The sequence below is a fragment of the Castor canadensis genome, chromosome 11 (genome assembly GCF_047511655.1).
Source record: "Castor canadensis chromosome 11, mCasCan1.hap1v2, whole genome shotgun sequence".
In the NCBI taxonomy this organism is placed as follows: Eukaryota; Metazoa; Chordata; class Mammalia; order Rodentia; family Castoridae; genus Castor; species Castor canadensis.
In genome coordinates, this window is record NC_133396.1 from 104,606,758 (window position 1) to 104,628,467 (window position 21,710).

The 21,710-nt window shown below is 54.5% G+C and overlaps 1 protein-coding gene across 20 annotated transcripts; it reads right to left on the bottom strand.

Annotated features, from left to right (window-relative positions):
* Positions 1-64: 64 nt before the first annotated feature.
* Pear1 (platelet endothelial aggregation receptor 1) lies at positions 65-20,288 on the bottom strand. 20 transcript variants are annotated; one of them, XM_074047792.1, is made up of 27 exons: positions 20,131-20,288; positions 16,680-16,793; positions 13,461-13,599; positions 12,723-12,769; positions 12,328-12,378; positions 11,159-11,268; positions 10,366-10,470; positions 9,939-10,039; positions 8,932-9,024; positions 8,472-8,715; positions 7,392-7,512; positions 7,061-7,197; positions 6,762-6,974; positions 6,323-6,497; positions 6,116-6,236; positions 5,262-5,425; positions 5,072-5,174; positions 4,797-4,943; positions 4,462-4,587; positions 3,522-3,650; positions 3,274-3,402; positions 2,900-3,112; positions 2,626-2,714; positions 2,384-2,519; positions 2,140-2,214; positions 1,662-1,910; positions 65-1,277 (listed from the first exon to the last, which is right to left on the bottom strand). In XM_074047792.1, the coding sequence occupies exons 6-27, from the start codon at positions 11,257-11,259 to the stop codon at positions 1,126-1,128; spliced, it is 3,123 nt and encodes a 1,040-aa protein (XP_073903893.1). In that variant the 5' UTR covers positions 11,260-11,268; positions 12,328-12,378; positions 12,723-12,769; positions 13,461-13,599; positions 16,680-16,793; positions 20,131-20,288; the 3' UTR covers positions 65-1,125. The 20 variants fall into 20 exon arrangements, with proteins under 20 accessions (XP_073903893.1, XP_073903892.1, XP_073903896.1 ...); XM_074047791.1 differs by having other exon boundaries at positions 12,678-12,769; XM_074047795.1 differs by lacking the exon at positions 13,461-13,599.
* Between the last annotated feature and the right edge of the window lie 1,422 nt (positions 20,289-21,710).

Sequence of the window (21,710 nt, forward strand, 5' to 3'; positions counted from 1 at the left end):
CTTGGAGAGCACACAATTGGCCCATGTGTCTTGTCACTGGTACTTTAATTCACTCAGTCACTCAGTCTTTTGGGGAATATTTATTGAGTGCCTACCATGTGCCAAGGGAACCAATAGCATAAACATGAGTCCCGCCTTCAGGGAACTTACAGTCTAGTGGGGAGGCAGAGATTAACCTAACAACAAGTAAGTGCAGTGCCTGGCAACCAGCAGGCCTTCTGCAGGTTCCTGGAGAACGAACACAGCTGCCATCTGTGCTATGGAGAGGGACACAGAGCACGGTGCTTCCCTGAGGAAAGGAGTGAAGGACAAGCAGGAGTCAGCAGGTGACTGGAGAAGAACACACACTGTAGATGTGGAAGAAGAGTGGCAGACGACAGCACCTAGAGGCCAGAGTGACAAGTGTAGTGACAGGTGTCCCACACCTAAGGTGAGGTTAGAGAGACAGTGAACCAAACAACAGGGCTTTTGAAGTCTTTGAAAGTTTTGACTGGCCCCAGATCAAAGGAGCACCCAGAAAGCACTGAAGACTTGTGGGCAGGGAGCAGCCAAGCCCACCTGCCCACCTGTATTTTGAGTAGCAGGATCAGAAGTTACCAAGTAAATGTCAGGAGGCCAGTGAGGGGGCTACCATTAGAGATAAGTGGGCTGCTTCCTGGCTACATGGTAAGTGCCTGAGGGCAGGACCTGTGCCTGGTACCCCCTCTGAAACCAGACAGACAGACACATTACACACACACACACACACACACACACACACACACACACACGCATGCATGCATGCACGCAGGCACACAGGGCCTGGGCATGCACAGAAAAGGTACCCAATACACATTTTAAAAATCAATCTGAAATCAGTTATCCAGCAACATTCAAAATACCAGCTTATGCACATGGGGCCCTGGGGGCCTTGGGGAGCAATGGGTTGTGAAAAGAGATCCAATTACAGCACCTCCCCTAATGGAACCTGGGAGCAAGGCTCCCCTCTCTTCATTCACTTCCTTCATTGATATTTTCGAATTCATGGCCTGCCAATCCACTCCCTGCTCCTGGCTGGAGACACAAGGCTCTGTCTGCAGCCTCAGGCAGCAAAGGCCAGGTATGCTGGCATACTATCCTGGCTCCTCAACGGTCCTGGCGCCAAAGTGGGGGTGATGGCGGATGCCGTACTGGAGGCAGGTCATAGTGTCCAGGGATGTGGCTGTTCTTTGGTGAGTCGTAGTGGCCAGGGGGCAGGCCTGGAGAAAAAGAGGGCTGAGAGCCCACAGAGTCTCGATCTGCAGATAAAAGGGACAGGATAAGAGGGAGCTAGCTACTTGGCCTTCCATGGCTAACCTCTCCCTCCAGCCTCTTCTCCCTGAAGAAAAGTGGATGGTGCCAGGAAATGGCTGGTTCCCACTGCTTGGCTGTGAGGCTCTGAGCAGAAGCCTTCAGCTCCTCAGCTGCTAAATAGGGAGGCCACCTCAGCCTGCCCATCCGACTCAGCAGAGGTAGGCATACCATACTGCAGACAAGGAAACAGGCTCTATGGGGCGATTTGACTTCCCCAACATCATACCAAGTCTCACTCCAAAGTCTTGCTCTTGCTGCCACCACCTGTTCTCTCTCTCTGTCCCTTCTCACCTCCCTCCCAGTTCTCTCTGGGGAGAGGGAGAGCTCACCATGGGTCAGAGGATTAGGCTGCTCATAGGTGCCACTGTCTCTCTGTGACTGGCGGTGCTGCTGTCTTAAGCCAACCCGAAGCTGTAGAGGCTGTCTCGGGGGAGATCCTGAGGGAGGGCCTTTCATCTCCACATAGCTGCTCTCCCGGAGGCCACCTGGCAGGCTGGGCAGGTCCCGGATGGTGGCATAGGGGTTCTCACTGCTCAGGGAAGCCATGCTGGCCCCCAGTCCCTCTTCAGAGACAGGTCCTAAGAAAGGAGGAAAGAAGTCAGGCTTGATGGAGGTACTTGTTCATTTCGTTTTGGCTTGGTTTGGTTTGAGACAAGGTCTCACTATATAGTCCAGGCTGGCTTCAAACTTGAGATCCTCTTTCCTCAGTCTCCCAAGTGCTGGGATTACAAGCGTGTGCCATGACACCCAGCGGCACTGGCTTCTGTAACCAGCTCAACACCTCCCTCATTGCTCCTCTTCCCATACCTTTATTATAGAATGGGCCTGGGCCATTAGTGTGGCTGTAGTTATAGCTGTAGCTTCGGTCCAGGCGGCTGCCACCTGAAGAGGGGGAGGCAAGTCACAGTCAGATCCCTGGTCTCCTCCTCAGGCTCTAGCCCCTTCTAGAACTGGACCTGAGTCTCTTTCTCCACACACACTCTGAGATGGAGTAGCAGGCTGGGCTGCACACACCCACTGTCTCCTGGGGCCTTGGTCTTCAGGCACCTACCCCTGTCCAGAGGCCCAGGAGGGGGCTCCCGGCGGTGCTTCCAGTCAGCAGGCAGGGTGGCATGGTTATCATGCCCATGGGCTCCACCTGGCCGATCAGGCACCTGGAGACTGGCAAAAAGCTGACTTCCTGGAACCTGAGGGGGACGGTGCCATAAGAAGAACACACACAAGGATAGGGCTTTGCAGAGAACCAGGTCTGTGCCCATCCCTCTGCAGCATATCCCCTCCCCCGGCACTGACCTTGTTGGGGGGTGGAGGATTAGGAGAGCACTGAGACAAGGTGTGGTAACTGGGGTTGGAGTAGTAGTGACTATAGCTTGGAGGGACATCTGCAGGACAGACACAGGCAAAGGATAGCTCAGAGACAACCTAGGGCCCCTAAAGAGTTGTTCTGTCACAGGGGATCAGTAATTTGAACTCCCTGACCTCCCTCCCTCCCATCTGTCCATGGGATCATGCCCAGCACCCCACTGTCCACCATTTGTCTGTGCCTGATGTCCCCATGCCGGCTCACCTGGCATGACATACTCAGAACCATCCAGCCTCCCAGTGCTGTAGGCCACCGCCAAATGTTGGTGCTCCTTGCCCTTTTGCCAATGGCGGTAACCAATGAATAGTGCTACCAGGGCCACCACAAGAGACCCCAGAACTGCAATGCCAATCACTGCACCCAGTGAATTATAGGCCACAGGAGGGGTAGGCATCATGGTGAAGGGCTCCTGGCTTCCTGTGTGAGACATGATGGGCACACAGGATAGCATCTGGGCTCTGTTGGTGAGCTTGGGTGTGTACGAGGGAGAGGCATCCAGTCGGGAGGTAGGAATGGCAAGAGGGACTTAGGTCCTAGCTCCCTGGGGACAATGGGGATAGAGGGGTCCAAGAACTCACCAGTCCTGCAGACTGTACCACTCTGTCCCAGGGGACACACACAGACCCCTGTCTCTGGGTGGCACCTCTCTCCTGGACCGCACTGGCATGCTTGAGAACAGTTGGCACCAAACATCTCTGGTGGGCAGCCTAAGAAGAGAGCCAAGGGGCAAGCAGGAATCACAGGGGCCAGGAAGCTACAGTCTCCTCCTTAGTCAGGACATAGTTTGGTTGAGGGCACAAGGATGGAGTTCCCCTTTTGTTAGTACCTTCCAAGCAGTGGGGTCCAGTCCAGCCTGGAGTGCAGATACAGTTTCCATCCTGAGGGTAGCAGGTCCCACCATGGTGACACAGGCAGGGCTGGGCACAGTTGGCTCCCCAGTGGCCTGGGGGGCATGCTACAGGGGACAAGGAGCCTGTCGGGCAGGGCAGGGCCATCCCCTCCTGGATGAACTCTCAGCCACCAGCATCACTGAAGTCTTTAGCCAGCCTTGTCTCCAGGGGAACACTAAGGCTTTGAATGCTATCTACACACCAATGATTCACAAATGCTTGTCTCTGTCCCTTCAAACACTTAACCCCAGACCCATGTGCCTATTCGCACTTGGCTCTCTACGAGGCATGTCAAAATAACCTGCCCAGTACCAGACAACCAAAAGGTTTCCAAACTACCCTGAACTGCTTAGCTCTGGGCTAGCTTTTGTTGTTTTATTTTGATTTTGAGACAGGGTCTCACTGTGTAGCCCAGGCTGGCCTTGAACCCTCAATCCTCCTGCCTCAGCCTCTGAGATTACAGGCGTTCACTACCCCACCCAGATCTCTGAACCAGTCTTCTTCATGATTTCTTCATGCATTTATGTGGGAAAGAGACCACATATAAATTAATAAAGATAAACTGAAAAATGTAAAAGAAAAAAAATAATATATCCAAAATGGAGCTTAAGATTTCTATTGTTTCCATGAAAATACTGCTTTTCCCAGATTTCCAATGTCAAAGAGCAGGGAATTTTTCCCCCTGGCTGGTTCAATGCTGCATCCTCAGCCCCTGAGTCAGCACACAGTGGGTAAGTGACACCCAACAAATACTTGTTTAGATTGCCCATGTAAAAAACTGAATCAAGGTGAGTTCATAGCCTTTATGCCTAGAAGCAAGGAAACAAAGACTCCCATGCCCAGCCCACCCTCTCAGCACACACAGCCACCACTCACACTGGGAGCAGTCAGGGCCTGTCCAGCCGGCCAAACAGTAGCAGGTCCCATTTGATGGGTGGCAGGAGGAGTAGTTGTTGCACTTGCAGGGCATACAGCGTTTGCCATAGCGGCCAGCCTGGCAAGCTAAGGAAGCGGGTGCATGGTGACTGGGGGCAAGGGCTCCAATCAGTCCTTGACCCACTGTCTCCCTCCCTCTTTCCCACTGTACTAACTTTCCTGAAGATGGGAATCAGAGAAAAAGACCAAGAGAAGTACGGTGGGGGCTTCTGGCATTGGATACTGCACTGAACACTGCTCCTGGTGGGAGGGGGTGTGGGGTTAGGGAGCCTCACGCCTCTGGCAGGAGGGGCCTCGGAACCCAGGTGCACACACACAGTTGCCATTCTCGGGGATGCAGGTGCCCCCATTCTTACAGGTGCAGGTGTTGGTGCAGTTGGCTCCCCAGAAGCCCTCAGGACAGGGCAGGTGGCAGCGGGTGCCTTTGGGAGAGAGCAGAAAAGTAAGCCTGGCCTGGGCCCCTGTGTTCCATGGGGGCTTTTCTGGGCTCATCTCCCATGGGATGAATCTCCCACCTCCACAGTAAGCCTAGGACACCTAGGATGCTCACCCATCCACCCAGCCTGGCATTGGCAGTGTCCATGAACAGGGTCGCAGCCATCAGAGTGGTCACAGTCACAGCGACTCATACAACCTTTGCCAAACTGCCCCTTCTTGGAGAGGGAGTGGAGAATAGATTAGGCCAGTTAACAAGGGGTAGCCTCTTCCTCCCCCCAGGCAGGCAGACTGTGAGCACTTACTGGGCAGGGCAGCTGGCAGTAGGCCCCCTGCCACCCAGGGGTGCAGGTACAGGCTCCAGTTTGGGGACTACAGACTCCATTGTGGGCACACTGGCAGCTGGCATTGCAACCGAAGCCCCAGGTTCCAGGTAGACAGGGCACAGAGCAGTTACCACGCTGCCAACCTGGAAGGAGGAGGCTCATAGGTGGGCATGGGGACCCAGCTCCACCCTGAGCAAGCACACACTAGGTGCTGGCTGTGCCAGGCTGTGTGCTATGAGCTGGGGGTAGGAGTGTGGTGCTCATGGCACCATATAAGAGACAAGCATATCAACTATTAGATGTTGAACTGCAGACTGAGAGGTTTCTAGTTGTTTCTTCTGCAAAATGAAGGAAGTTGGCAGCAAGCCCAAATGCCCCATCAGGTAACTGGGTTATTCAGGTCATATGTAAAACAATAGGAGTTGTGGTGAATGGAGACTTATGTTTGTTAAATTCAATAGAGAGCTAGCCAAACAAAACACATCTGTATCAGAATTCAGCCTAAAGATTGCCAACATGCCACCTGATAGACCTAAGAGGCCCTTGTGGCACTGTCATTTTGTTTCTGTAGGACTGAGGATGAGGACTTGTCACCAGTGAGGCACATTCTGGCCTGTGCCTTTAAGAACAAGTATACTTTTTGTGCTTGAAGAAAGGCAAAGTGGATATTCCAGGAAGGAAATAGCCTGGATACTTTCCCACAGTCTAGCTGATGCCTAGTACGCTCCGCCCCTAGCCTGAAGCCTTTTCCCTGCGCTTGGGCTGTGCCTGCCCTCTGATCCGCCCGTTTTCCCGTGGCTGGGCCTCCAAGTCGCCCCTCAGACACACGTTACCTTCCTTGCAGACACACGTGCCGTCGATGGGGGAGCAGGCAATGGCATTTTCGCATGCGCAGTTGTAGGAGCAGTTGACCCCATAGGTGTTTGGGGGACAAAGGCTAGCGCAGTGGGGTCCCTGAAAGAGGGTGGGCAGACCGGTGAGAGGGGCGGTCCGGCTCGCCGGCCTCGCCCCCTACGTCCTCAGAGCAGGGCGCGGCTCACCGTGTAGCCGGGCGCGCACCGGCAGAGGCCGCTGTCGGCCAGGCAGACGCCGCCGTGGAGGCAGAGACAGTGCTCCTGGCAGCCGGGCCCGTGCGTGTCCTGTGGGCAACTCTCGTTGCAGTGGAGGCCAGCCCAGCCCGGTCGGCACGAGCACTCACCGTTCATCGGGTGGCAGCTGTGGGCAGAGACGGGGGCACGGGGCGGGCTGAGCCGGGGCCGGCAGGCTCCTCTACCTCTCCGTGTGGTGAGAGCCGAGCACTGGAGTAAAGGGGCCACCCTAAGAGCGGAGATGGAGCAAGGAGGGGTACCCAGGCCTCTCCCCAACCCCTTCTGTGACATCTGTGCCGCCCTTAGATATAACCCCGATGGTTTTCGGGGTCAGCCCGAGGACCACTTCCTCTGATTTCCTGGACCTCTGACCACGTGTCCCGCGCCCCACCTGAGACTGTGTTCCGGGTCGCAGGTGCAGGACATCTGGCAGGTAAAGCCATAGAGGCCCTCCGGGCAGAGGCGCTCCGAGCAGCGGTCCCCGGTGAAGCCGTGTTCGCACAGGCACGCGCCGTTGGCCGGGAAGCAGCGGGCGCCAGGGACGCAGTCGCACTTCTGCGCACAGTCTTGCCCAAAGCGGCCCACCGGACACTCCTCACGGCACCTGGGCGCCACGTTGAGTAAATCTCGCTGCGCCCCACTCCACCTCCTCCTGTTTGGACTCCCACCCCCTCCGCCTCCACTACTCACCGATTACCCGTGTAGCCCGGAGCGCAGTGGCACTGCCCAGTGAATCTGTCGCAGAGGCCACCATTGTGGCAGTGACATTCTTGGGAGCAGTTGGGTCCATGGAAGCCTTCTTGGCAGGGCAGAGAACAGATGGCGCCCTGTGGAGGATGAGAAGTCAACAGAACCCCAGGCACCTAACCTCTTCCCCAAGGCCACAGGACACCCACTCAAGCTTCTCCAGAGTCCCCAGAGTCCCCCCAGTTATAATATCCTCTCCTGAGCCCTGTTTAGAGCCACCCTCAGAATTCTCCCCAAACTCCCACCCCATACCCACAGGTCCCATCCTTCATACCATCCAGCCGGGTGGGCAGCTGCAGGAGCCTTGGGAGGCCTGGAAGATACCCCCGTTTTGGCAAGGATAGGTGCTGGGGCAGAAGAAGCCAGCAGTGCCCTGTGGACAGGACACATCACAGCTGCGGGACAGGGAAATGAGATCAGGGTGTAAACAAGCAATACCTTCTGCACAGAGGCCAGCCCCTAGAAGGAAATTCATCTGACCTGGGACTAATTCACACCTGCTCCTCCCTACCTAGTAGGACTGCAGGAGTCAGAAAGCAAAGGTCACCCCTGCACCAGCAAGAGCTGAGGGGAACATGTCTGATTCCCACTGACCATGCTTATATTCTCCCTCTCCTCTCCTTTGTCCAGGATGTGCCCCTCTGGGGGGACTCAGAAGGGCTTAACTCCAGAGCTCCTCCAAGAAGCTTGATCTTTGGTCTTTGCTAGGAGTGCCTTCTCCCTCTTGTGACTCTCCAGCTCCAACCCTGCCTTGGAACAGAGCCCTAGGTCCTTGTCCCAGCCTCACTTTATATATTATATTTTCTTTTAATTTAGGCCCCGTGCTTGCTAAGCAGGTACTCCGTTACTTGAGCCACTCCGTCAGCCTTTTTTTGGGTTGAGTATGTTGGTTTTTTTTTTTTTGCAGTACTGGGGTTTGAATTCAGGGCCTACACCTTGAGCCATTCCACCAGCCCTTTTTGTGTTGGGTTTTTTCGAGATACGGTCTTGCAAACTATTTGTCCAGGCTGGCCTCAAACAGTGATCTCCTGCTCTCTGCCTCCTGAGTAGCTATAGGATTACAGGTGTGAGCCACCGGCCCAGCCTCACTTTAAAACCTGCTTTCACACACATGTATTCACATATTACCATCTCCCTTCTGGGGAGACAGAACTGCTCCATGGCACAAACAGGACAAGCTCATGAAGAGTTACTCAAGGTCACTTGGATAGTATGTGGCAGAGCTGGGACTAAGATCTTAGTCTCTTAACTCCATCCCTACATTTGGGATGCTGAGTCCCCTCATCTTCCCACATATGTCTCGGTGGCCCTGTGTCTGTGACCTCACCAGTATATTGTTCTCCCTATTACACACCTGGGACCTGTTCTTTCTGGGGGACAGATGCAGGCTCCAGTCTGGGGATCACAGGGTGCCCCATGGCACTGGCAGCTGAACTGGCAGGCAGGTCCATAGTGGCCAGGGGGGCAGGCCTGAAGGCAGTTTGGGGGCTGCAGGCCAGAGGGGCAAGAACACTCCCCACTCTTAGGATCACAGGAGCTGTTGTTGCCACAGCGGCAGGGCTTGTCACATTGTAGCCCCCATACTCCTGGAGCACACTCTGGAATAAGGAAGAAGAAAGTGGTCACCAGGGACCTAGTCCCTCCCCGCCCCCAGTTAGGCCCTGTCTGTCTCCTGCCCGCCCCCCAACACACGCACACCTCCTCTGCTATATCTCTGGAGAAGGCAGCCAGTTACAATGGGTTCTGGGTAATTGGCTTGGGGTCCTGAGCACCTGTGCCCTGGGAGGGAGGCACCTGAGTCATCAGTCACTCACCACTGGAGCAATCATCACCCCGCCAGCCTGGCACACACTGGCATTGATTGGGCGCCACGCAGCGGCCATGGACACACTCCCGGGCACAGAGCGCTGGGGTAGAAACAGGGCGCATGAGACGGTGTCCCCAGCCCTGCCCCTCCCACCTTTTCTCTCGGAAGCCTCAGCCATTTTCCTCCTACACTCAGAGCCTGCAGTTCTCTAAGTACTAGTTCTGTCCTGAGGTGACAAAAGACTGAGGGGCAGCAACATAGCATCAAAACTTGACAGGACCCCAGAATTCCAGGCTCCCCAGCCCCTTTTTGAGAAATTTTCTAAGCAGCTTGTTGAGAAAATGGGGATAGGGGACCTGTCAGGTGGTGCTGGACACAGGTGTTGTCAGGGAGAGGATGGGGAGTAAAGTGAGTGTTGGGCCAGCCTGGGAGGAGCATCTGCAGGGGCTGGTGATGGGCTAGGCTGAAGGAAGGGGAGAGAGGAGGACAGTTTCAGGCCGTGGGGCACAGAGTGCTTGGGGAGCAGGAGAAACTGAATAGTAACAAGTCAGAGCTAGACAGCAACAGAGAGACAGGGATAGAAAGGGACCCAGACACCAAACCCCAAGATACACAGTAACAGGGATGCAGGGACAAAGACACAGAGACAATCCAGACAGGATGAGAACTCTGGGACAGACATAGATACCAGAGACAGAGGTTGCTCAGAGACATGGAGAGATGGGACAGGTCAGATGGAGGAGTGTGAAGTGGCATGTTGGTCAGGCCTTGGGGACCCCAGCTTCTTGGCTGTGTCAAGACCTGGACACCAGCTCTGTATCTCATCAGAGTAGCTAGATGAGTGGTATCCAGACCAAGGCAAGCCCAGCTTCCATTTCTGGCCCATCTGGTGGCCAAGAGGGCACACCTGAAGGGGCAGAGGAGTGGCCCCAACCTGCAGGGACAGGGAAGGATCAGCAAGGTGAGCTAAGCCGCTTCCCATTCCACACCTGCCCTGACCAACACAGGACTCACGGACACAGGTCCCACTGCTGTCGTAGAAGCCCTGACAGCACTGAAGGCGTGGGCGGTAGTCTGTCTTCACCACCTGGCGGTACACAGTCCGGTAGACAACCCTGGAGAACCCCAGGAAGTAGCCCTCAGTGCTCTTAGCTGAAGTCTCAATGGGGAAGGTTGGGGAAGGGGCTGCCCAACACTCTGGGCTGGGGGAGCCTAGAAAGAGTTATTTCCTCCTTGCCTCCACCAGCCACATACAAGTATGCAATACAGCACACACGCACACCACCAGATACATAACACACACATCCCGGACACATGCTTTAGGCCAAAGCTTTTCTCTGAACAACAAAGGTTCTGAGAAGAGAAGGAGGGTGTGGGGCAGGGGAGGAGGTGGGGATCAGGGTAGGCAACCCATCTGCCCATAGAGGAATTGGGCACTCACGTGGGCTGGGGACAGGTGTGGGGGCCCTCCCAGGGCCTGTCACAGGGCTCTGTGGGGAGCAGGCTGAAGGGGCGGGAGTGGGACTCCTTAGTGGTGGTGGTGAAGCTGCAAGATGGAGAGCAAGGTCAGGGCAGAGGGCAAGGTGAGGCCTGAGCTGGCACAGAGTGAGTCAGGAGGTAAAGGCAAAGGTTTGGCCACCCCAACATTTGGGCTTGCTCCTCTAAGCCTAGGATAAGGTCCTTATCCGGTCCCACCTCTCAAATCTAGAAGATCCTCCCAGAATTAGCATGTTCTCAGGACATCTCCCATCAGAGCTCCCTCTCACCCTGTGGACCAGAGCCTTCCATTTTCTCTCCTCACCCTCCCTATGTGAGAAAATTGTGCTAAGCTAGGACTGACTTCTGGTCTCAGATGATGGTAAGGGGTTGAAGCATTTCTGGCTAAATTCTGCTCTGGGTCCTATTTCCCAGTCCTGTCTCCCTTCATCCCCCTGGACCAGTCCCTCTGCTTACCTGCTCTACAATGAATGGTTCCTACCCTGTGCTCTATCCAGCAGCCAGTTTCCCACAAGGATTCAGGGACAGAGATGGTGAAAGGACAGAGCCAGAGAAGGACAAAGACTGAGATAAGAGCAGAGATGGGGAAGGCATCAGAGGCAGCCCATGCAGAGGGAGTAGAGGGAGCAGACACAGAGTGATAGGAGGGCAGCCGGCAGGGGAAGGACCCAGGAGCAGCCCCTCAGAGACAAGCTGGAGCTTGGGCTTGATGCCCTGGCGGCAGGGCCCCCTCTCACCTTTCCCAGAAGGTGCAGGTGTTGGGATCATTGGAGTTGAGTGTTCTGACCAGCCTCAGGCTTAGGGCCAGGATAAGGAGTGGACACAGAGGTGGCAACATTACAGAGGCCTGCAACAGAGTCAGATAGAAAGCAGGTGAGCAGCACTATAGCCAGCAACCTGAGGACAGTGTGCAGGCATGCACAACAGCTCAGCCTGCTGCCTCATCAGGTCCTCTGACCCCATGCTTCCAGAATCCAGCTTCCCGAGATCTGACTCCTGGATAGGAGTCTATGCCTCAGGGACTCAGCTCATAATTGACTTGGACACCCCAGCCCTGGTTCTTCCCGGAGTACCCCTCTCTCAAAGCCTGGCTCAAGTGCCATGCTTGTTTCTCTGCTATGATCCCTGACCCCAACTGCCCTTCCATCACTTCTGGAGCACCCGCCCCCCCCCTCCCCAGCACCATTTACCCACATACCCCTGACCATGATCTCCAAAATCAAGAACCCAGGGACTTTAACCTCTGTATCTCCAGCCCCTAACCTAGTGCACACCCAGGACACTGTGATATTTGTATCACTGAAGGAAGTTCTGAGGGAAGCCACCTGGGCTCAGAACTTTCCAACAGGGTGGTTCAGTAAGGGAACAGGCTACTTCCCACCAGCCAAAATCACTCTGATGAGGTGCTGTCCAAGAGTTCCTGCTATATGGGGTGGGAGTGGGACTGGGTCCAGGTGACCTCATAGCCAGCTCATATGGGCTAGAAAAGGCAATTATGGACACCTCTTCCCAACTTCATGATCTGGGATGTCCCATTAGTATCTTTAAATGGGAAATAGGCGGGGGGTAATTTATTCCATAGAAATCACCACACATCACATCAAGGCCAAACTGCCCACCAGAGCCAGTTGTGAAACATTTGCCAGTCGCAAGCTTCAGGTGCTATCACTCATGGAAGCCCCCATTCTGGCCTGGGTGTATGGAAGGGCCCCACCTTCCAACCACAGCACAGCAGCCATCTGAAACAGGCTCTTCTCCATCTCAGCACCCCTGGCCTCACCCAGCGGGTGGGAAGAGGGTCAGGACTCCGGATGAGTCTTCCTGAGCTCAGGAGAAGCTGGGTGTTGGAGGCCCTCCCCCACAACCCTGGCTTTCCAATTCTGCACTTGGTGTTCCTAAAATTTACCCAGGCTCGTTGCTCTATGCCTCAAGGCATCCACATCTGCTTGTAATTTTTCTGAGAAGAGAGAAAGGTCACGGTTGCTGGCCCTTTACCCCCCTGAGTATCTCTGGAATGCTTGCTGCCGGCCCCACCCCACGCCCCCCCACCCACACATTCTGTCCTGCTTTCCGCTGTAGTCTGGCAGCCTCTCCAGGTCTCAGTCAAAGATGGGCTCCCTGCTGCACCCCCCCAATCCTCCATCAATCAAATCTCATCCTTATCTTGGGGGGAGGGGAATAGCGAACTTCTCTTCGCCCCCTCCAGTCATGAAGGGCCACTGGATTCAACACACCTCCCCTAGGGCCCATGCCCACCTCTAGTCTTCTCTCTCATCCTCCTTCGGTCTCCAAGTAACTCACCAGGTAGGGCCTGGAAAACTCTTGTGAGCCAGGGGACTGGCAGGAACCTGTGGGGACAGAGAGTGTCCTGGGGGATCCCAGCACTCAGAATACGGAGCCTGACTGGGATGAGGGTGCAGAGCATGATGAAGTGCGGGGGAGCAGGGGGTGGGTAGCTCCACCCTCCCCCATGACCCTAAGCAGTGAGTGGGATTCAGGGAAGGGAAAGACCAGGGCCAAAGGCTTTCTTGGGCTATACTATAGCCCACACTGGGGGTTAGGGACTCAGCCCTTTGCCCAGGGAGCCAGGTCATAGTTAAGGATCCCTTTCAGATGCCCCTTATGGTGTCCCAGTGACCTTTCCCACTCCTCTTCACCCTTGGTGTGTTCAGCAGCCAGAGCCTTGCACCCAGAGATCTCTACCTCTGCTCTCCTCCTTTGCCCCTGGCATGAGGTCCCTGTGCCCAGATTGGGAGCTCAGTCTGTCTGGAGCCAAGACCATCAGCCCTGTCCCTGTGTTAGGCACCCCTAAGCCACACAGGGGCTCCTCAGGCTTCCCCCTACTCTGGATCTGTCCTCAAAGCCATGGCCATTATGGGGTGGACAAAGCCTATAGTTGAGTTAAGGTACAGATAGGGTCAGCTGCAGAGGCTCAGAGAAAGTCCTTCTGGGCTTACATCTGTGCCAGTCCCCAGACCCTGAGTAATGGCCACTGTCTCTGTCACCTCCTCCCAATCAGTTGTAGAGGAAATGGTTCACCTGTGGGCTCTGGGATGGACCTGAAGAGGATGGAGGACGCAGCAGCATGGGGAAGGGATGATTCTAATTCTGAGACTGGTTAGCCAGCAAGGGCTGGGCGAGACTGGGTTCTGACTTTCCAAGGGTCCTCAGAGTAGAGCTGCAGTGTGGAGACATCAGTTGCGAGTTCAGGGCTGGAATCCAAAGTGGAGTCAGGAGAGACCAGGGGATGGACAGGGAGGGGAGATGGGATGGGAGAGGAAGGGTTTGGCCTGATCATTCCCAGCCCCTGAGGAGGAACACAGGCTAGACCAGGAGCCCAGAGCTCTAGCCTGGCTTCCCAGACTTGTGTCAAAATCTGAGTCTTTGTCCCTGGGGAGCAAGGGCACTTGAGGCCCTGTTCCATGTGCCTCTATCCCCTTCCAGTCCCAGCAGCATTGGGTCCATGTGGTCACCGCCCCCCCTCCACAGGGTTTAGTTAGTCAACAGCTGCCCTGCCTTGCCCTGGAGCCCACAATGCACTCGCACTCGCCCAGGGCCCCCCTGACCTCCCCACTGTGGTCCACTTCTCCTCATACAACCCCACTCTCCTCCTGTTCAACACCCATCTTCCACTAAGCCTCTGGTTTGGGGGGCCCAAATGCCTTCTCTCACAACAAGAATAAAAACGTGCCCTACCCTCCGCCCCCATATCCAACGTTCACCATATTGAAACAGCAGTGTGCTGAGCAGTTTGCATGTGTCATGTACTTTAAAGTTCTCATCAGCCCCTTGCAATAGGCACCACTGTCCCCTTTACAGATGAGGAAACGGTCACAGCGTGAGTAAGAAACCTGCCCAAGGCCACACAGCCAGTAGTATCAGCATAGGGTCCAAACCCAGACTGCTGCCAGAGGCCTCTCAATGATTCTAGTCTTTCTTGAGCCCAGAAGGGAAGTCCAGGGACTTTGTATCTCCTTTTTAATAGCCTCAGTTATGGGAGTGAGGAGCTGGCAGGGGCTGAACAGGAGAAGGGGTGGGGGTGAGGCTGCCATGATCAGAGGCAGAGGCGTGGGAACTGTAATTCGTGCAAGGTCAAGACAGAGCTGTGACTTCTCTCTCCTCCACCTCCACATGCAAATCGGCCAGGCGCCTGGCCAGCCTCAGAGCTCCCTTTCTGTCTGCATGGGCCCAGCATTCCTGCCTCTCAGCCTCCCAGACCACACAGGGTCCAATCCAGCCCAGCTCTCCCTCAAGTCCAGCCTGGTTCCCTTGGTGGGGAGCCCCTCTACCCTCACACGGCCCAGCCCCTGGGAAGAGGAAATGAGTCTGGGGCCTCTGGTAGAGGTTTTGGTGGATGAGAGAGGGACTATTTCTACAGAAAGCAGCAGCACGTAGGGCTGATAGAAGTGAGACAGCAGGAGGGACTTCTCAGATAACCCATCCCATTCCAGTTCCAAGCTGGCTATGAATCCCAGCTCTATGGAATGGAAATGATAGCAGTAATCCTCTGAAGTGATGTTGTGCAAATGAAATGAGGTAACGTAAACAATGCGCTTCAAGCTCCATTAAGGTTAGTTGTCCCCAGGACAACATCCTCAGTCCCCTCCTACTCAGTGCCCCATGGGCCAGGGGCCCTTTCCCATCCCCTGGGTGCCGTCATGCCTTCTGGGTATTAATTCCAGGAAAAACTGTTTTGTGTTTTTTTCTGAAGAACCCCCTGGATGATCCGGGAATGGGAATGAGGCTGAAAATGCTGACAGAGAGAAAGGAAGTGGGGATGGGAGGGGACAAGGCTCCTCTGAGAACCTGATCCCCCAGAATGATGGGCCGCCAGCCAGGTACATCTTCAAGCTGTAGGCAGTTGACAAGGCACAATGCCTGGACTCTGCTCCCCCAGCACTCAGAGGAGCACCAACTCCAGATCCTGGATCCTCCCCTCTCCTCTCCCCTCCCCTCCTCCCCATCTTGTAATCTTATAGTCCAAGGTTCTAGTCCTAGCTCTGTCACTTTAAATCTGTCTGACCTCCGTTACCTCTTTTGAGCCCTCCGAGCCTCCATCTCCACATCTGTAAATGAGAGACCCCTCAGATCTCTCAGGATTTAGTGAGAGTTGGAACAGCTGGTTCCAGTAAGCACTCTGGAACAGAGCCCCCAACTAGAGCCTGCTCTCTGCCTCTTTCTTTTTGACTTTTCTTTCTTTCTTTCTCTTCCTCATCTTCCTCTCTCCTCTCCTCTCCCCTCCCCTCCTCTTCCCTTCGCTTCTCTCTCTCTCCCTCCCTCCCTCCCTCCTTCCTTCCCTCCCTCTCTTTCTCATCTTTCTCTCTCCTTCATTCCCTCTCTCTCTCTCTCTCTCTCTCTCTCTCTCTTTCTCTGTTTCTCTCTCTTCTGCTAAGTTGCCCAGGTTGGCCTCAAACAAAAGGTATTCCCACTTCAGCTAAGACTCTGGTCTCAGGAACACACCACCTGGCTTTTTTTTTTTTTTTTTTTTTTTTGTCAGTACTGGGGCTTGAACTCAGGGCCTCACACATGGTAGGCACTCTACCACTTGAGCCATTCCTCCTGTGGCTGGCATTTTCTTTTTAACTTTTTCTTGTTCTTTATCCGAAATTCTCTGCTAGCTGCCTTTTTCCCCATCCTTCATCAGTTTCTTGAGCTCTTTCTGTCTCTCTCCTTCATTTTATATATATTAAGGTTGCCACATACAGTTGTGAAGTATGTTAACTGCACAAGGTCATTCACCTTCCAAAGGGGAGTGGAAACTGAACTCTAGCCATGAACCACTCACCAAGCTGTGCATCTTAGCTCTGTGCTAAGGTTATCTGGCCCCATCTCACTCTTGTTTTCTTTGTCTCTCCCTGTCTGTCTATTTCCCTGTGTATTTTCCTAACCTATCTGTGCCATGAAGACAGGAGCACTTAGTCGTCTCCACTCAGCAATGAGACTGCAGTCCAAAGACCCTTCCCTTCCCTCCCCATACGGTGAGCTCCACCTGCCACACAAGTTCACACGTGTACATCTTGCACATGCAAGCACAGAGTCCCTCCTATATCCAGCCAAGCTAGGCCCTCGGCACGCCAGGCCTGTCTGCCGGATGGAGGGACAGGAAGCCTGCATGTGCGCCAGAAGCTGGGAGGGAAGGGGCAGGGGTGAGGGACTGGCCTCATATGCTGTGTGGCTCAGGAAACAGAAGTGAGAGGGTCTACAGTCAGCCCTGTTTACTCATCAGGAAATAGGGACACTGCAGGGACTCTGACTCACCAAGCGGCTACTTCATGGCCACTAGAGGTTGGCGCCAGCGCTGGTCCCAGCCCTTGTCACATCCCATTTTGCAGGTGAAGCAGTGGAGGAGGATCTTGGTTAAATGACTAGAATCTGTGCCAAAGGACAAAGCAGTGGACAGGGCTGCCCAGGCGGGGGAGTAGCCCTGCCCTATTCCTTACCGCCCCTAGATTACTTTCAAAAAGTGCAGTTCTTGTCTGGCCACTGTGCCCCCTCTACCACCTTCTATGGCTCCCTACCACAAGAAAGGGCATCCAGGGGTCAGCTCCACCAGGTACTCAGCCTCATGGCCCATACCCACACTCCCATCGCAAAGGGCAGCCTACTGCCCCACGCGCCTCTCACCACACAGCCACCTCTGCCCAGCCTACCCCCTCCAAATGCCCAGGTCCTCCCCAGCCTACAAGGTCAACCTCTTCCAGGAAGCCTCCCAGTGCACAAGCCTCACCCTGCAGGTTCAGCAGTTACCATGGACCCCACAGCCAAAGGACACCTGGGTGTTCTCCCCTACCTCTGCCCTGCGGCTGGCTCCAAACAGGATATGGAGCAGTCTCCAGAGGCCTGACACTTCCCCAAACCCAGCCAGTCTGGGCACCCCTGTCCCTCTTCTACGGGCAAATAGAACTAACCCAGAGCTATCCAGGTTCACAGTGGTACACCACAAGCTGAAGCACCTCAAATCTCACTCCTCCCACTGCTCTATTCACGAGCTAATGTTTCCTCCCAATTCCCATTCTATGAGCCATGATGGGTGTTTTTGTGTTTGCTTTGTGGTACTAGCGTTTGAACCCAGGACCTCATGTATGCCAGGCAAGTTCTCTGCCACTGAGCTGCACCCCAGCCCAACTATAATGCTTATTGAGGTCTGTGTGGCCCTGTGCCAGGGTAGCCTTCCTCACCTCCGTGTGTCCACTCCCCCCAACCCAGTACTCACAGCAGGGGACCTGCAGAAGGCCAGGCAGTAACTACGCCTTTGTGTGGATGGAATGAACAGACACATCCTCAACTAAGTCCAGTGACCTTACTGGACCTGGATCTTATTTTTCAGGGAATGGGGAAGAGGCTGTGGCTCTCCCTCAGCTCACCAGACAGCAGAACAGGGTCCTTCTCCCAAGGCCCTCAAGACAATGCTATGTGTCACCAGTGAGAAGATGTAAAGTGGCATTCAGAAAGAATTCCCAAAGTCACACAAAGCAAAAGGCAGCTTCACATCTGCCCTCCTGACCTGGGCTGGTCAACCAGTTTCTATGGGATGAGTGTATGGTCGTGCAAGGCACTGAGTCACCTGGAGGGTAGGGGGTGTGGCAAAGGACTAAACCTTCTTCCTGTGACTCTGGGCCAAGGGACAGCGCCCCCTCACTGTCCATTCACCCTTCCAAATAGAGGGATTGGGCCCCAGATGCAACTCTGTGTGGGTGAAGGAGGGCAGAAGCAGGAGGGCAAGTGTGCCTATGGGTAGGCCACAACCAGGGCCAGCCACAGCTGCATCTCAGACCATGTGTGGGTGTTATTTAACAAGTTACCTTGTTAAATGTGCAATGCGGGCTAGATGCTTTCTTGCGTTCTCTCAGCAATCCTAGAAAGTAGGTACTATGATGCTTCCTGTTTTATAGACAAATGCCCCAGAAAGGCATTTGTACTGATCAGGTATTGGGTCTATCTCACTCCACAGCCTGTGCTGCCATTGTCTTTCTACCCCTGTGGCTTCTTTTTGGCCTTTCTGACCTTTCTGTTCTATCTTAGGTCTCTACTCTGGCTTTCTAAATCTACTTTTCTCCCCCTAAGCCTTGTTTTATTGAGTCTATGCTCTGTCAGTGTCAGCATCTGTAGGTCCATTTCGGCTTATTATGTCTGTCTTGGTCTTCTCTCTTTCCTTCCCTGCCTTCTCTTCTTCTTGCTGGCTTCTTCCCCACAGGTGCCAGCCACCACCACCCTGCCTGGAGCTCAGATGAGTGGAGGAGACCTTGATCTCAGGAGAAGAGGCTGAGAGGCCATGGAGGCCTAGCAGGGTGTCCTGGGGGCAAGCTGACTGTGACCAGTGACTTCTATCTCTCTCCAGGTTTCCCGCTGGTGGATGGGGCTGCCTGGAGAGGGAGTTTCCTCTGCTGGGAAAGTCTGATAGGGAATGTTGGGGTGGAGAAGCAGATGCCAACCCTCCTTCTACACCTCCCAGTGGAGAGAAAGAGGGGAGGGAGACCAGCCTGGCCAATTCCTAGAAGTAGGTATGGCAGCTCCAATTGTGGGAAATATGACGGCAAGCTTTGGGAGGCCTCAGAAGTTGGAGAGGAGCAGTGGGGAGAGACTCAGGAGGGCCACTGTGGCCAAGCTCTCTCTCTCTGCCTCTCTCTCTCTCTCTCTCTCTCTCTCTCTCTCACACACACACACACACACACACACACACACACACATATACACAGGTACAATAGCTCACAGTGGAGTGTGGTGAGGTTCAGAGAACAGTTCCCAGCCACCCCCCAGCAGGTCCAGCTTAAGCCAAGGTTGAGAATTGACCCCTTTGTCCAATCCTGTTGCTGCTGAGGCCTGACTTAGCCTGGGAACCTCAGGCCAGCACAAGCTGTTCTTGTCCTCCCGGGACTGAGGTCACAGCCCAGCCAGGGAGAGGCCATTCCTAAAAGGCCAGAACAGGGGAGTCACGGGTTCATAACTGGAGGCTGGAAATGAGGACAGGAGTTGAGGGATGGTCTGGCTGGGGCCTAGGCTCCTGGGACCCACACCACCTGCTCACCTTCAATACACACCTGCTTGGCTGCTGGCACTGCCCCACCTCATCCTCACAAGTAGCTTTCTGAGGCTGCAGATACCTGAGACATAACCTAGTCCTCAAAAGTGGCAAAGGACCTGAAAACCTAGTCTCTTCCTTTCCCTTTACCACCCCGCCCCCAAATTCTCCCTGGTAGGGAGAAGAGCAATACTGAGCAGGGCAGACATGTTTTTGCTCCTAGACGCCTCACAACAACCCTATAAGGAAGGCACTACAGTTTATTGTCTCCTTTTGGAAAGGAGAAACTGAGGCATGGAGGTTGAATCTCTAGATCAAGGCTGGACTGGAATCCAATGCTCTCAAAGCTGCACTTTGCTTGAGCAAAGGAGAGGACCCGGTGGCCCCCTTGTCCCGCCTGCCTGAAAGAGGCCACCCCTGGGCTCTGAACACTGCTCACTGAATTCTGACTTTTACTGTGAGCATTGGGGTGGAAACTCCCAGTCAAGCCCCTTTGGCCCCTCTCTCCAGCCTCCTGCCTCCTGCCTCCTCCACATCTCTCTGCCTCTGTCCCTTCTTTTCACCACTGTCCTCCCAGGAGTCTGGGACTCCAGTCATAGAGAGGGCCTTCTGTCAGCACGCCCTTTACCCCAAGCAGGGTGGTCTGGTCGCCAGGCCCCAGCTCCAGGCCTCCCAGGCCGGGTCACTCACCTGCCTCAGGGGACCCAATGTCTCCGCCGGCCTGATGGGGACCTCGGGTGGACAGGGGGTAGGACTGACGGCAGGGGACTGGTTAGGGTACGGCCCCGCAGTCCCAGACGACTTCGGGAGCGGACGGAGACCGACCGTGGATCTCAGGGCGGGGAGGGGCGCGGAGGGGTGGGGGTGCGGGGCAGGAAGGGGGTGGGGACTCGGGCCCTTGCCAAGGCAGGAAGTTTTGACAAGGAAATTGGGAGCCGGGGGAGGGGAGTCCAGTGCGCCCGGGAGGGAAAACTTCTGGGGGTGGGATCACAGAGGCTGCCCAGCCTCTGGGTTGCTTAACTTCTTGTGCCTCAGCTTTCTGATCTGCAAAGTAGGGTTGTGGAGGGCATCAGTGACATCGTCGGTGTCCAGCACCTTCCAGTGCTGCCCGACCCTATTCTCACTAAAGACCCAACCCCCGTGGCATCCAGTCCAGGAGAGGCCCCTCCTCTCCTCCGGCCGCCCCAAATCTCTTGGCACTGGGTGTGAGCTTGGGAAGCAGTATCCACCTCTGCCCGCCCCCTCTCTCCCCCCTCCCTGGCGTTTCTGTCCACCGCCGCACCGCCCACATCTGGGCTGACCAAGCCCGACGGGCGCCACCTAGCGGCCAGAAGCCAAGTTCGTCTCCCACATCCTGCACAAGGCTCCCGCACACCCTTTCTGTATGTCTGGTAACAGCTAGTATTTCCTTCCGTCATCATTAACCCTCATCGAACCCTTAACTCGAGATCGTTATGTACCTTTACACAGGATGAATCGGGCTTCTCGTGCAGCTTACTGGTGTCCACAACTAAGCAGCCGAAGAAAGATTTGAACCTAGGTCTGTGTCTGATTACAGGTCTCTTGCTCTAAACCACCGCATCACAGTCTGCCACAGAAAAACCTACCCTAGTTCAAAGAGCAAAACAGGAACATCCCTACTGAGAGACTTTGTCAACTTGGGGACTGGTGAGGAGGTTGGCTCCATGGTGACTTGCTTGACTAGTTCTGGGTGTAATTCCCAGAACCAACTCGAAAAAAACCAAAAAATAATAAAAACAACAAAAATATCAACTTTAAAACAGATGTGACAGGAGGATCGTTTTGCCATCGGCGGGGTGGAGAGGGGGGTTGGTTTGAGAAACCCCATCTCAACAATTTTTTTTAAAAGCTGGGCTGGGCATGTCGGTACACACCTGTCATCCCAGCGACCTGGGAAGTGTAAATAGGAGGAGCACTGGTCAAGGCCAGCCGGAGCGTAAAGCCAAACTCTATCTCAAATAACCAAAGCAAAAAAAGCTGAGGGTTGGCTCAAGTGATGGAGTGCCTGCCTAGAAAGTGCAAGGCCCTGAATTTATAACCCAATACCACCACCCCCCAAAAAACCCCAAAAACTTTATTTAGATATAATTGACATACAGTAAAATGCACCCACTTAAAGTGTACAGTTTGAGGAATCATTTTTAGATTTTTATTGTAGTAAAATATGCATAGCAAAGTATCATTTTAAGCATTTTAAATATATAGTTAAGTGGTGTTAAACGTATCACACCATGTGCAACCACCAGCAT